General features: G+C 40.0%; 1 protein-coding gene across 1 annotated transcript in view; it reads left to right on the top strand.

The window, feature by feature from the left end:
* Positions 1 to 16296, top strand: part of LOC122550513 (kelch-like protein 1) — a 423308-nt gene that overhangs the window by 380615 nt on the left and 26397 nt on the right. The window contains exon 8 of the mRNA XM_043691355.1: positions 5599 to 5761. Coding sequence (XP_043547290.1) covers positions 5599 to 5761 — 163 coding nt within the window. The remainder of the gene's footprint in view (positions 1 to 5598; positions 5762 to 16296) is intronic.

The following is a 16296-nucleotide window of genomic DNA, read 5'->3' as shown; positions in this document are numbered from 1 at the left end:
AGTGCACAACTAGAGGGCATAGGTTTAGGGTGAGAGGGGAAAGATATAAAAGAGACCTAAGGGGCAACTTGTTCACGCAGAGGATAGTACGTGTATGGAATGAGCTGCCAGAGGATGTGGTGGAGGCTGGTACAATTGCAACATTTAAGAGGCATTTGGATGGGTATATGAATAGGAAGGGTTGTAGGGATATGGGCCGGGTGCTGGCAGGTGGGACTAGATTGAGTTGGGATGTCTGGTCAGCATGGATGGGTTGGACCGAAGGGTCTGTTTCCATGCTGTACATCTCTATGACTCTAATTAGATAAGGGCACCTCTGTCAATAAATGTGAATAGTTATCGATCATCGATATACTAACCATTCAACATTGCTTGCATAAATGCTGTTGCTACGTGTATCCCTAATGAAGACACACGCGATCATTGTCAGTCTCACCCAAAATGGTACAAGGAATCTCTATCTGCAACTGATAACAGAAATATATAGAACTAAGTGACAGAAATGGACTGCATTGATCCTTGACTTTTCACTGGCATGATGAAACAGGAGTCAGAAAAGAAATGCTATTCCAATATCCCAGTGTAAATAATTCAACAAGCAGCGACTTTGGAAACCAATTAAACGTAATAGAATTTTCCAGCTCACTTTATAAGAATAGTTCCCTGAAGGCAAGCCTGATAATTACAGGGAGAGTAAGGCTGACCTTAGATGGGACAGTCTTTCCTTGCAGGCCTTTGTTTTGGAAATAGCATCATTTATCATCTTTGTAATACCTTGATTGAAGCCCATATCGAGGACATTCATTTTTGGCATTTTTTTTATTAAATTTGGAACATGCTGTCACTGGAATAACCAATGCAACTCTTTCTTATTTGCCCTTTATATTGTACTGCATACTACATGACTATGTACTTTCTTTAACTCAAAAAGATTATTCCCAAACTCCACATGTGGCCCAAACACATGTCAACATATGACTTAGGGCCAGACTTTGCCTCAAGCCTGCTCTGCCTTTCAAGATGATCATGGCTGATCTAATTACCTCATGTTTCTACCTACCCCAATAACCTTGTATGCCTTTTCTAAACAAGAAAATGTTTACTTCTCCCTTAAAAATACTCAGGGACTCTGATTCCATTCTTTGGAGTGGGGGCTGCTGGGTGGATGAGCTAAATGATCATGGTACAGGAAACCATGGATGACACAAAAAGAAATGTAGTCAGAGTAGGACACAGTGCAGAGAGAGTGATTGACACTGTCCACTGCATGGCTGAATGTCTGGGGTGGTTGAAGTGAGTTTGGGTTTGTGGAAACTAGGAAAAGAAAGAATAGTCCACATCGGAATGTTGTTGGAGTCAGAATTCTGGTGAGCCATAATCACAAGGAAAGTCGAGATGATTTTGAGCCCAGCAGTGTGGTCACATTTGGGAAAAAATGCAGTAGATCAAAGGCTAGGAACAATATTCAAGAGAAGAAAATATTAATGTGAGAAACGATAAATAGTAAAGCATATAGACTGTAAATCTAAAGTTGGATAAAAAAAAAAGCTAGAATTTACGAAATAATACAAGAATGAAACTGAAGACTCTCCATTGGAATACACAAAATATTTGAAAGAAAACAGGTGAACTGATGGCACAATTGAAAAAACAATTATGATCCAACAGCTATCACAGACATAGCTATAGGATAACATAGATTTGGATCGGAATAATGCATATATTGGATATTGAATTGTGTATATTGCTTTCAGGAAGAACGAGAAATAGGACATTATAGAAGGAAGGCTCTGTTAGTTATTGATGGTAAGTATACAATGGCGAGGGATGACCTGGGTTCAGGAAATCAGGATGGTTTGTACGGAAATGAGAAATGATGAAGGTAAAAGGTCACTGTAGATGAAGTATACAGCTTCCCTAACAATAACACAACACATAAAGGAAGATGTAATGAGAGAACGTTATAAAGGCGTGCAAATAAATATGGGGTATTTTAATCCAGATACGGACTGAAAAATTGGATGGACAAAGATAGCTCAGATGAACAATTCATAGAATGTTTTCTGGAAGGTTTCTTCAAACAGCACATTAAGATAAGATTAATTCATAAAACAAAACAAGGAACTGTGGATTCTGGAAATATGAAACAAAACCAAAGTGTTGGTAAAACTCAGCACATCTGTCAGCATCTATGAGAAGAAAGCAGACTTAGGTTTTGAGTCCTGTGACATTTCATCAGATTAATTAATAATCTTCTCGTGAAGATTCCCCTGGGTAGCAACAGCCATAATATGATCAAATGTTTCATTGAGTCTAAGGGAGAGAAGAGTCGGCCCAAGACTAGTATTTTTAACTTAATTAAAGGCAATTATGAGGCATGAAAGCAGAATTAGTTTCTATCAATGTCTATCATATTGAATTAGTTTTTGAAATTCACTAATTCTGATTTTGCTCGACAAGTGCTTCTCATCTGCTTCTCTGGACCTAGCAAGCCTGGGAACTTTTTATTCTAAAAGAAAATGGTGGTAACAAACCTGTCCCATCATGAGCAGGGGAGGTAGGTGAGGACCTGGAAACAATAATTATTACGGAAGAGTTAGTGTTGGGTAAGCTAATGGAGCGAAGAATAGATAAGTCTTCTGGCCCTGATGGAATGCATCCCAGTGTACTAAAAGAGATGGTGGGAGAAATAGCAAGTGGGCTAGCAGTAATTTTCCAAAATTCGCTGGACTCTGGAGCAGTCACAGCAGATTGGAAAATAGCAAATGTGACGCCACTATTTAAAAAGGGAAGTAGACAAAGTATGGGGAATTATAGACCAGTTAGCTTAACCTTTGTAGTGGGGAAGATGCTTGAGTCTATTATCAAGGAAGAAATAGCAGGGCATCTCAAAGGAAATTGTCCCATTGTACAGACACACTATGGGTTCATGAGGCGCAGGTCATGCTTCACAAATCTTTTGGAATTCTATGAAGACATTTCAAACAAGGTGGACAATGGGGACCCAGTGGATGTGATGTACCTAGATATCCACAAGGCCTTTGACAAGGTGCCACACATGAGGTTGTTGTGTAAGATGAGGATGCATGGTGTTAGGGGTAGAGTATGAGCATGGATAGAAGATTGGTTGACTGACAGGAAACAAAGAATGGGGATTATTGAGTGCTACTCTAACTGGCAATCGATGACTATGGTGTGCCTCAGGGATCGGTTTGGGACCACAATTATTTTAAATTTATATGGACAATTTGGATTTGGGGACCGCAAGTACGATGTCAAAACTTGCCGATGATCCTAAGATGAGTGGCAGAGCAGAGGACTGTGAAACTTTGCAGAGGTGCATAGATACATTGAGTGAGTGGGCTAAGGTCTGGCATATGGAATACAATGTTAGTAAATGTGAAGTCATACATTTTGGTAGGAGTAACAGCAAAATTGATTATTACTTGAATGGTAAAAAGTTGCAGCATGTTGATTTGCAGAAGGACCTGGGTGTCCTTGTGCATGAATTGCAGAAGGTTGGTCTGCAAGTGCAACAAGCAATTAGGAAGACAAATAGAATTTTGTCCTTCATTGCTCAAGGGGTTGAGTTTAAAAGCAGAGAGGTAATGTTACAGCTGTACAAGGTGCTGGTGAGGCCACACCTGGAATACTGTGTGCAGATTTGATCTCCTTACTTAAGAAAGGATGTACTGGCACTGGAGGGGGTGCAGAGGAGGTTCACTAAGTTTATTCTGGAGTTGAGGTGGTTGGCTTATGAGGAGAGACTGAGTAGACTGGGATTATATTCATTGGAATTCAGAAGAATGGGGAGGGGATCTTTTTGAAACTTAAAATTATGAAGGGAATAGATAAAATTGAAATAGGTAGGATGTTTCCACTGGAAGGTGAAACTAGGGCAAGAGGGCATGGCCTCAAGATTAGAAGAAGCAGATTTAGAATTGAACTGAGAACTAACTTCTTCACCCAGAGGGTTGTTAATCAATGGAATTCCTTGCCCAGGGAAGTAGTTGACACTACTTCAGTAATCATTTTTAAAGCTAAGGTCGATACTTTTTTTGAAAAATAAAGGAATTATGGGATATGGTGAAAACGCTGGTAAGTGGAGCTGAGTCCATGAAGAGATTAACCATGATCTTATTGAGTGGTGGAGCAGGCTCTAAGGGCCGGACGGCCTACTCCTGCTCCGAGCTCTTATGTTCGTATGAGCAACAGTGCAGATAGCTTTATATAAGATGGAGAGGTTGTTTCTTTTGTGGGAGAGTCTAAGACCAGAGGGAATCAGCTCAAAGTAAGCAGTCACTCATTTAAGACAGAGATGAAGAGGAATTTCATTTCTCAGAGGATGGCATATCTGTGGAATCCTTTACCTCAGAAGTCTGTAAAGGTGAGGCGATTCAGTATATTCAAGGCTGAAACATAGAATTTTAATCAGTAAGGAAAGCAGGGGTCTTGGGGATAAAGCAGGAAAGCAAAGTTTGGGATTATCAGATCAACCATGATCACATTGAATGGCAGAGCATTTTAATGTCTAAGGTACTTTACACTCATAGCCTGAGGTACTCCAGACTGGTTTCTAAACGTGCAGGTAACAGCATTGGCTAAAGCACAAGTTAAAGCAATACCACTGAATGATGGCACAGGCTGAAGGAGTAAAAATTACATTCTCCTCTTCCTATGCCCCTATGAAAATCTTTCTTTAGGGCAGACAAAGCAATCGCCACCTTGACTTCAAGGGAGGATACAGGAGAAAATAGGAAACTTCAGTAAAAACAATAGTAAACTACAAATAAATGAAAGTGAAATAAAGAGTATTGTTCAATCTAATTCTAATTTGAACAACAGCAATAACTCATTTTTGCATAGCAGCATTTATAGCTATTAAACATCCCGAGGTGCTTCACCACAAAACAAAGTATATCACTGAATCACACAATAAAATGGTCACCAAAATCTTGAACAAAGAAGTAGGTTTTAAGGAATCTCTTGAAAATAAAATGTGGGGGAGAGCGACCAAGAGGTGGAGGGGATGATTTCCAAAATTTAGGTTAGGTAACCAAAGTGATGAAAATCCAGGATGACAAGAAGACCAAAATTAGTGGAGGGCAGATATCTTGCAGGGTTGGAGGAAGTGGCAGAAATAGGGAGAGGTGACACGAAGTTGAAACCTTGAAAATGAATTCATTTTAAAATCACATTCAATGTCATATCTATGGAGTGACCACGACTCTGTGATTATTTAATTTCACTTAATGTGTGGCAATTTTTAGGTACAATGGCTTACTGTGACATTTACATCAGCTGTAATATATGCAGCAAAAAAGTTCTACTTGATAAATGATAATATGCATAATAGAATATGATTGATGGAACATGAGACAGAATTGGAGCACACAAACTGCAAGAAACAGCTTTTCTTTTAAGTTGTAACAGTAAAGCAAATTGATGGAAGAATCCTTCATGTACCATACTTCCAACATATGACAAATTGCAGACAGAAGGAGACTTTGTTAGTGCACTCTGTCCTTAACATACAATTGCAATATTAGATGCACGATTATTCACAGTTCCTGTTAATTTCGTCAACATGTTTTTCAGGAGTTGCAGTACTGGAAGGACCAATGTACGCAGTAGGTGGCCATGATGGTTGGAGTTACCTAAACACAGTAGAGAGATGGGATCCACAAGCACGTCAGTGGACCTTTGTGGCCAGTATGTCTATTGCCAGAAGCACAGTGGGAGTGGCAGCATTAAATGGCAAGTGAGTTGGGCATACAATGTTAAGAATATATTCCAATCTGCATACGTTGTGCAAGTCATACTATAGTTGTCGAAATGATAGTTGTACAATGTACTGAATCAATGTTTTATTTGTCAAAATGAGAAGGAGGTGATGGAAGTGTAAGAACACTGGTGAATGGTGGGACATGCCAATCAAGATTTGAATCAAAATGTGAAGAAAGAAAAAGTCAGATTAACATTTTCACACACATGTATGGCCATATGCTGAAGCAAAGCAGTCCAGTGTAAGTCTTCTGTTTTTTTTAGTATTGTAACTTCACTTGGAAGTTTTGCAACTACCTTGTGGAGAATAATGACCAAATGAGGCTAGGGGAAAGGGTCAGATATAGGGACCACATGCTTAGTACACAAGAGATGCAAAAAATATCCCGAGTGACCACTTTGCCAGAAAGGATGAAGGGGCAAAATCTGCTTTGGTAACAGAGATGGAGCCCTTCAGGGGTCTGATTTGTGATTTTTTTAGCTCTCTGACAAAGGGGCACAGGGGCTCAGTGGTTAGCCCGGCTGCCTCACAGCACCGGGATCCAGGTTTGATTCCAGCCTCGGGCAACTGTCTGTATGGAGTTTGCACATTCTCCCTGTGTCTTTGTGGGTTTTCTCTGGATGCTCCAGTTTCCTCCCACAATCCAAAGATGTGGAGGTTAAATAAATTGGTCATACTAAATTGCCCATAGTGTTCAGGGATGTGTAGGTTAGGTGCATTAGTCAGGGGTAAATGTAGAGTAATAGGATAGGGGAAGAAGTCTGTGTGGGTTAATCTATGGAGGGTCGGTGTGGAATTGTTGGGCTGAATGGCCTGTTTCTACACTGTCGGGATTCTGAAAAAAAAACAAAGGGGCACTGTTTTTTTTCAATCTGGGATAGTTGGTGAAGTTGTGCTAAAATCGCTGACTTATCAGTCCCATAGAGTATCCTTTACCCATGATCAGAAATGGATCTTTGATGTGCAGCATAAGAAACATGCTTCCTCTTTCATGAAAACCCCAGGCAGTGAAATGTTCTTGAAATTCTAAATTTGATCATTTATATTTGTCAGTCTTGTTATGGACCAGGTCATATCCCCTCAAAATATTTTAAGAAGGTAACCTAGACCCTAACTTTTTCTTATTTTAAAGGCAAATGTGAAGTGAGTGTTTCCAGTATGATGCAACTGGTCAAACCATGTGCCTTTAAGCAAAACAGAATTTATTTAACCACTACAGGGAGAACTAGCCATTTCAATACAGAACCCTGGCTCAAAGGTAGAATACAGAAGGTGGTGGTGGAGGGTCGCTTTTCAGACTGAAGACCTGTGACCAGTGAAGTGCCACAAGGATCGGTGCTGGGTTCACTGCTTTTTATCATTTATATAAATGATTTGCAAGTGAATATTGGTTAGTAAGTTTTCAGGTGGCACCAAAATTGGAGGTGTAGTGGACAGTGAAGATGGTTAAATCAGAGTTCAATGGGATCTTGATCAGATGGACCAATGGGCCGAGAAGTGGCAGATGGAGTTTAATTTAGATAAATGTGATATTCTGCATTATGGAAAGACAAATCAGGGCAGGACTTATGCAATTAATAGTAAGGTCCTGGGGAGTGTTGCTGAATAAAGAGACCTTGGAGTGCAGGTTCATAATTCCTTGAAAGTAGAGTCATAGGTTGATAGGATATTGAAGAAGGCATTTGGTATGCTTTCTTTTATTGGTCACAGCATTGTGTAGAGGAGTTGGGAGGTCTTTTTGTGGCTGTACAGGACATTGATTCGGCCACTTTTAGAATATTGTGTGCAGTTCTGGTCTCCTTGCTTTTGGAAGGATGTTATGAAACTTGAAAGGGTTCAGAAAACGTTTACAAGGATGTTGCCAGGGTTTGAGGATTTGAACTATGGAGAGAGGCTGAATCGGCTGGGATTGTCTTCCCTAGAGCATCGGAGGCTGAGGGGTGATCTTACACAGGTTTACAAAATCATGAAGGGCATGGATAGGATAAACAGACAAGGTCTTTCGCCTAGGGTGGGGGAGTCCAGAACCTTTTTAGATTAGAATAGATTACTTACAGTGTGGAAACAGGCCCTTCGCCCCAACAAGTCCACACCGACCCGCCGAAGCGCAACCCACCCATACCCCTACATTTACCCCTTACCTAACACCACAGGCAATTTAGCATGGCCAATTCACCTGACCTGCACATCTTTGGACTGTGGGAGGAAACCGGAGCACCCGGGGGAAACCCACGCAGACACGGGGAGAATGTGCAAACTCCACACAGTCAGTCGCCTGAGGCGGGAATTGAACCCGGGTCTCTGGCGCTGTGAGGCAGCAGTGCTAACCACTGTGCCACCATGCCGCCCAAACCAGAGGGATTGGATTTAGTTTTAGAGGTGAATGATTTAAAAGGCACCTATAGGGCAATTTGTTCATGTATGTATAGAATGAGCTGTCAGAGGAAGTGGTGGAGGCTGCAACAATTACAATATTTAGAAGGCATCTGGATGGGTATATAAATAGGAAGAATTTAGAGGGATATGGGCCAAGTGCTGGTAAATGGGACTAGATTAATTTAGGATATCTGGTCAGTATGAATGAGTTGGACCGAAGGTGCTCTTTCCATACTGTATATTTCTATGACTCTATGACAATGGCTCTACAGTTGAAACACACAAAAAAAGCAGAATTTGGAATAACTTAACTATTGGAAAATTTAACCGACCCGATACAGTAACTGTTACTAATTAACTGTTCTGATATAGTAACATCCCATAAAGACACCCCTTGGAAAAAAGGTAAATTCAAACACAGTTTCTTACAAGCAGGAGGGAGCAGTATCCAGAGCGAGAGAGACTTCAGAGGAGTCCTTTACTGAAGCTTGCATCTCCCCTGGTCTCTCACAACTTGTAAGAGCTCCAGCAACAACAAAGTAGAAAAAAACTGAACTGAGAGAACTGGCCATTCCACTTCCATTGTTAAACTAGACTCTTCGGCACCTCTGCCTTTCTAACCTCTTTAAAAAAAAACAAGGACAACATAATCTCCTTAAAGTGACAGCCTACAAAACAGCAAGTTGTGTCCTCATTTCAGTTGATTATGGAAAAAAACAAAGAACAGATGAGATTAAGAATAATAAACTAGGAGGATGGTCAACATCAATGCGATAGGAGTAGATCTGGTTTAAATAAAATGGAACATAAAAATGACAGGCATTGCTCTCAGAGAACATTGGACTGCCTTTAAAGAAGATATCATTCAGATGCAATCATGGCATATTCCCAACAAAAGGGATAGGTTGGGCAAACAAATCTAAACAGATGATGAAAGAGGGAGATATTAAGAAGAAACAGAAAAGGTATCCTTCTGTCAGACGATAGGTTGGGCAAACAAATCTAAACAGATGATGAAAGAGGGAGATATTAAGAAGAAACAGAAAAGGTATCCTTCTGTCAGACATCAGGTGACAATTGAGAACTGGATTGAACATAGAAGGTTCAGAAGGAAATGGAAAGAAAAAGAGAAGTAAAGATAATGTTTGAGAAGACAATGGTGGCTAACATAGAAAAGAAATCCAGAAGTTTCCAGTAGACTAAAAGGGTAGTCAAAGAAGGATTGAGCCTTTGATTTAAAAAGGGATATACACGTGAAGGTAGGGGCATGGTTGAGTTATTAAAGTAATAATTTGCATCTGTGTTTACCAAGGAAGAAGAAGTTTTCAAGGTCATGGTGTAAGGAATATTTCAGATACTTAACAGGTTTTTAGTTAATAAGGAGGATAGGAAGCGTGTACTTAAAGTTGATCTGGCACCATAACTGAATGAGATGCATCCAAGTTAGTGAAAGTTGCAGACACACAGGCCATAATTTTCCATTTTCCTGAGCACAGATGATTCACCAGCAAAAGGTTGGAAGGATAAGTTCAATAACAATGATCTAGACAGTTTATACTCAATAATAGGGTAATTTTCACAAGTGATAAATTAGAACCAAATTGACATTCATTTGGGCAAATGTGTGTTAATTACAACAAACCAGTACAGATTTGCTGTGGACTAATAATGTTTTACTAACTTGCTTTAGTTTTTGGATAAGATAACAGGGAGGAATGATGAAGGAAATGCAGTTGATATGATGTTCATGAATTTTCTAAAGGTACAAGGATTCAAACAAGGGATAAACTAGAATACTTGCCCTTTTAGACCTGCTCTGCCAATTAAGAAGGTTGTAGCAGATCTGATTTCTACTCTCAAATCTATATACCTGCATCGCTCCAATAATCTTTCATCCTTTTAGTCGTCAAGAATTTATCCATCTCTGCCTTAAAAAAATTGAAAGATTCTGCATCCACAGCTTTTGAGGAAAGGAATTCCAAAGAAAGGACCTAAATGTTGATGTGTACTAACCATTGAAGGTAAAAAAATGATTGCAGATGCTGGAAACCAGATTCTGGATTAGTGGTGCTGTAAGAGCACAGCAGTTCAGGCAGCATCCGAGGAGCAGTAAAATCGACATTTCGGGCAAAAGCCCTTCATCAGGAATAAAGGCAGAGAGCCTGAAGGGTGGAGAGATAAGCTAGAGGAGGGTGAGGGGTGGGGAGAAAGTAGCATAGAGTACAATAGGTGAGTGTGTCAACTACACCGCCCTGTGGCCCAACATTTCAACTCCCCCTCCCACTCTGCCCCTCCCTGACCTATCACCTTCATCCCCTTCCCCCACTCACCTTTTGTACTCTGTGCTACTTTCTCCCCACCTCCACCCTCTTCTAGCTTATCTCTCCACCCTTCAGGCTCTCTGCCTTTATTCCTGATGAAGGGCTTTTGCCCGAAACGTCGATTTTACTGCTCCTCGGATGCTACCTGAACTGCTGTGCTCTTCCAGCACCACTAATACAGAATAACCATTGAAGGTGACAGGACAATTTGAGAGCATGTTTAATAAAGCATATTGCCTCTTGGGCTTTCTTACCAGTAACACAGAGTGCAAAAGCAAGTTATATTAAATCTGCAAAAAACAATAGGTTGGGCTTAACCTAAGAACTGAGTCCAATTCTCAGCATCATGCTTCAAGAAAGATGTGACGGTATTAGAGAGCATGCAGAAAAGATTCCTGAAAATAGTTTGAAGAATTAAAGACTTCAGTTTGTGCATAGATTGGAGAAGGGAATGTTGAGTGGTAATTTGATCGAAACATTCAAAATCCTGAGGGGTCTAGACAGAGTTGATAGGAAGAAAGTGTTCTCATTGCTGGAAGGATTAAGAAGCAGATGTTGCAACTTTAAGATCATGAACAAAAGACAATGACAATATGAGGAGAATCTTACTATTAATGTAGCAGGTAGTTTGTCTCAGGAAAGCTCTGCCGGACAGCATGGTGGAGACAGGTTCAATTGAAGCTTTTAATGGAGAAACATGTGGAGGGCAATGAGGAAAAGGTGGAGCAGTGACACTGGATAAATTACTCTTGCTGAGGACCAGCATAGGCATGATCAATGCTGCTGAATGATGTTCTGTTCTGTTACCATTTTATGGCTCAGTAAAGGGGCTGCAAAAACAAAAAGATCAGAAGGTTCTCACATATAAATCTCTGAAGGTGGAACATCAAGTTATGAACACAGTTTTAATTAAAACCCAGGATCTCTTAATTAATTTTTATAAATAGACAAATTGAATTCAAAATAATGATATTATGCTGATTCTTAATAAATACATGTCTGATTTCAGCTCGGGTATTATGCTGAATTTTAAGTTGCACCTTCTGGAATGATATCAATGTATAAATGATTTAGAGGGGCCAGTGTTGGACTGGGGTACACAAAATCAAAAATCACATGACACCAGGTTTTATTTGAAATCATCTTTTCGGAACACAAATTTTTCATCAGGTGAAGGGTCTGACAAAGGAGCAGCACAAATTTTTCATCAAGTGAGGGGTATGATGAAGGAGCAACACTCTAAAAGCTTGTGATTTCAAATAAACCTGTTAAACTTTAACCTGGTGTAATGTATAAATGTCATGAATGGAATCTTGGTGTTTCTGCCAGATGAAGATCATTGTATAACATAATAGCGCTGCAGGAGTTAATATTCACATTATATTGAGCTCCACCCATTCTGTTGATATCAAACAAAATCTATGAGTTGAGTGAGTGAGTTCTACACTCGCCTTCATTGGGAACAGATGTATTCTGTTCAGTTCCCTGGAGTCCTAATAATGCAGCAATGTAGTTATACTTGTTTCTATCATGCAATAAACCTAAGAAATAAGAATAAATTAAATTAACTGAGAATAATGTTTCTTCTGTAAAGACTCAGGCTAGCATATCCCCTACCAACAGACACAAAATATAAATTGAGGACAAATGGTGGCAGTTATCGACCTAAAATAACTCTCACTGTGAAAGTACTGGCAGATACCATGATGTATTTGTAACGGCCATCAGGGTACTATCACAAGAAATGGAACCATGCTCATTCAAACTAAGAAACATCAGTTAACAATTTACATAAGTTTTGAAGATATGATTAAAAAGGACTTCATTAGAGCCTTCTTCACTCAGGTCTGAGTTCCATGGGATCTGATACATTCTGACATTCATAAAGATTCACTCTACCTATTAGGATAACAGCTACTAACTTCTTATCCACATCAACTTCACAAGTCTTTCATTCTATCCCTTCACTATTTATATTTCTATCCTTTTCCAACATCCTTCCCCTGCTTTTTTTCAAAGATGTTGGTTTCTAACAGCGTTCTTGAGTAAATGAGGGACATATATGTGACATTATTTTTTCGTTGGAAGGCAAATACTTTTGGAGACTAGGCTGACAACTTCTTGTAATGGTTGGAAGCTAACGTAGTGAAGACTGATCAAAAGAGGACTGGTTCAAAATCTTCAGAGTCTGAACTATCAAACCCCATGAAGTGGAAATGTGGTGTGAAATTGTCATTTTATTATTTTTCTGTTTTTACTCCTATTTCTTTGTGCACTGGATAAAAGTTAATGCAGTAGCTTGAAAAATGAAGCACTTCTAGCTGTCATGAAAAGCTTCACCAGCTTATCATCCACTGCTGTTGCAATGATGATCTAACTTTTCAATACCTGATCCAGTAACAAACTGAGTAAATGTAAAGAAGAACAAAGACTATTCTCAAGATGAAGAAATGATAATTCCTTTATTACTTCAAGGGTGAGAATTTCTCTTTTAGTAATTAGTGGTGCTGCTTCCACACTCTGTTTGAGGCAGCTCCTCTGCGAATAATGACATCTCCGGCGTACCAACAGAAAGTAGGACTTCACTAACATCAACCGTAGAATAAACTTGAAGATTTGAAAAAAACTAGATGCTCTTGGGCACCTGCACTTTGAACCCTAGACTTCAATATTAGTTCAATATTAGTATCAGGCATTCCCTTCGCAACAACTACAATGGCATTAGGAAACACATCTAGAGTCATAGAGAGCTGAAGCACAGAATAAAGGCCCTTTGTATCTGGCATGGTCAAAAACCTATCTATTATCATCCCATTTTCCAGTAGTTGGCCCATATACCTTGGGATCTAATTCAAATAGTCCTCAGACATCTTCTCTGTGGCCAATGTGTTCCACCACTGTTTGTTTAATCTCTTTTGCTATGGTATAGCATCAGCACATAATTTTACTGCAGTACCTTCATTTTCTTCTCATGCACCATTCTGAATGTGTGAATATCTCTTTGTAGCTTGAGATGTATCCATCTTTTGTGGAGTCGTTGTCCACTTGTATCTGCTCCAGGGAATCGTGTCGTGATACAGATTGTTGATTTGCTGTAGAACATCTTTTTACCTCCTCTTCAATGTTTCCAATTTTAGAAACAGTTCTTCAGTGATTGCCTGGAATACCCCCAGAAAACTAAAACTTACTTTCTAGTTGAAAACTTACAACTGTGATTGGTCCAACGGAGTGATAAAGCGGCACCATGCCACTCAATTGTATGGACAAGTTATTTAGGAAAATAGGAATTAGGAGCAGGAGTAGGAAATTTGGCCTTTACAATGCACTCCACCACTTAACATGATCATGGCTGATCTGATCCTGGTCTCAACTCCATTCTCCTGTCTACTCCCCATCGCTTTTTATCCCAATTTTAGTCAAACACAAATCCATTTCTTTCTTGAATCTGTTGATTGATTCTGCCCCAACGCATTCTGAGGCAGTGAGTTGCACAGATTCTCAACAATCTGAGAGAAGCAAATTCTTCTCATCTGTTTTCTCATCTACCTTCTCTCACTCTATATCTGTGACCTTTTGTTCGAGACTATCCCGCAAGGGGGAGCATCTGTTCAACTTCAACCTTATCGATCCCCTTTAACATTTTCTACACCTTAGTCAATCCATCCCTCATTCTTCTGAACTCCAGCGAGTAGAAGCCAAAGCTATTTAACATCTCCTTATACAGCAGCCCGGTCATCCCCGGAATCAATCTGGTGAACCTCTTCTGAACTGCCTCAAGTGCCACCAAAGTCCTTTCTTAAGTAAAGAGATCAAAACTGGATGCAATACTCCAGCTGTGGTCTCAGTAATTCCTTACGTAATTGTAACAACACTCTTTACTGTTGTAATCCAGTCATTTTCTAATAAATACCCAGGATTCCATTTGCCTTTTTTATTATATGGTGCACCTCGAAAGTGGAGTCGCAAGTAGATAGGATAGTGAGTAAGGTGTTTGGTATGCTTTCCTTTATTGGTCAGAGTATTGAGTACAGGAGTTGGGAGATCACGTTGCAGCTGTGCAGGACATTGATTAGTCCACTGTTGGAATATTGTGTGCAATTCTGGTCTTCTTCCAATCAGAAGGATGTTGTGAAACTTGAAAGGTTTCAGAAAAGATTTACAAGGATGTTGCCAGGGTTGGAGTATTTGAGCATTAGGGAGAGGTTGAATAGGCTGGGGCTGCTTTACCTGGAGCTTCGGAGACTGAGGGGTGACTTTATCGAGTTTTATAAAATCGTGAGGAGCATGGATAGGATAAATAGACAAAGTATTTTCCCTGGGGTGGGGGCGTCCAGAACTAGAGGGCATAGGTTTTGAGTAAGAGGGGACAGACATCAAAGGGACATAAGGAGCAACGTTTTCACGCAGAGGGTTGTGCGCGTATGCAATGACTTACCAGAGGAAGTAGTGGAGGCTGGTACAATTGCAGCATTTAAAAGGCATCTGGACGGGTATATGAATGGAAGGATTTAGAGGGATATGGGCCAAGTACTGGCAACTGGGACTAGATTAGATTCGGATATCTGGTCAACATGGACGAGTTGGACCGAAGGGTCTGTTTCCATTCTGTACATCTCTATGACCCTATGACTCTATGACCTGTATATCCACTTTCTGCACTTCATGTACAAAGATGACCAGATCCCTCTGCACTGATGAACTATAAATCTGCTTCCCATTTCGATAATAATTTACCCATTTGTATTTCTATCCAAAATAGGCAACCTCACACTTATCCACATTAAACTCCATTATCCTAGCCTATCAATAGCCATTTGTAAACTCTTTACCCCCTCATCATTAGCCTGCTTTGTCACGTACTTTTAGGGGAATCCATGAATTTGTTTATGTTAAACTGTCCCTGCTTGCAGATTATTTAGAGGTAGTTCTTGTATAAAGTGTTTCAGCAGTGCGATTTGGCTATAACATTGCTGAAGAATTTGGGAACAGTATGTTCGAGAATGCTTACCTCTGTTCGCAATATTGGGATGCCAGTGGTGATTGTTTAGCACACTTCATTCTGTGCCTGCGCTGTCAGCGCTGAAATCTCCACGCCATTCTGCACATGTGCCGATATTAACTGCTGTCAGAGCATGTGAGAGGTACAGTTCTGTACATTGAGCAGCTCAATCTCAAAAATTAAACTAACAAATGTTCATTGCTCTCCCTCTGAGACAAAAATATTCTTGTATAATTCCTGCATAAGCCCTGCATAATTCCCACAGGGCTGCATTACTCTTATACATACCATTTGCCTTTCTAATTTGTTCTTGTACCTGAATATCACACAATCTACCCCTAGATTATGCTTTTTCTTGCAAAGAGTGGAGGGTCATCATAACAAGAATGTTAGGAACCATGTCATATGTTAAATTTACTTCTGTTTCATTAATACATAAGATTTAAACCTTCATTCGAGCTGCGCTATACTTTGTATTAGGCTTCTGGGTGATTTTTGAGAAATTATGAATGATATTTTTTGCAGGTCTGCCCCAACCACACTTTTCCCAATAGTTTTATTATTTCTATTAAGCAATTCTCTATTCAGTGAGGTTTCACTGGAATGTGACTACACCGTTATGGAGAAAGTGAGGACAGCAGATGCTGGAGATCAGAGCTGAAAATGTGTTGCTGGAAAAGCGCAGCAGGTCAGGCAGCATCCAGGGAACAGGATAACACCGTTATGGGACAACTACCTGTATGTAGATTGTAAATAGTTGATGGCTGTGGCACCGCACTAGTTACAGTTTACCATCCAGAGGAGGACCCATTGAA

The sequence above is a fragment of the Chiloscyllium plagiosum genome, chromosome 6, assembly GCF_004010195.1.
Source record: "Chiloscyllium plagiosum isolate BGI_BamShark_2017 chromosome 6, ASM401019v2, whole genome shotgun sequence".
Classification (NCBI taxonomy): domain Eukaryota; kingdom Metazoa; phylum Chordata; class Chondrichthyes; order Orectolobiformes; family Hemiscylliidae; genus Chiloscyllium; species Chiloscyllium plagiosum.
This window is presented reverse-complemented; position numbering and strand designations above follow the sequence as displayed.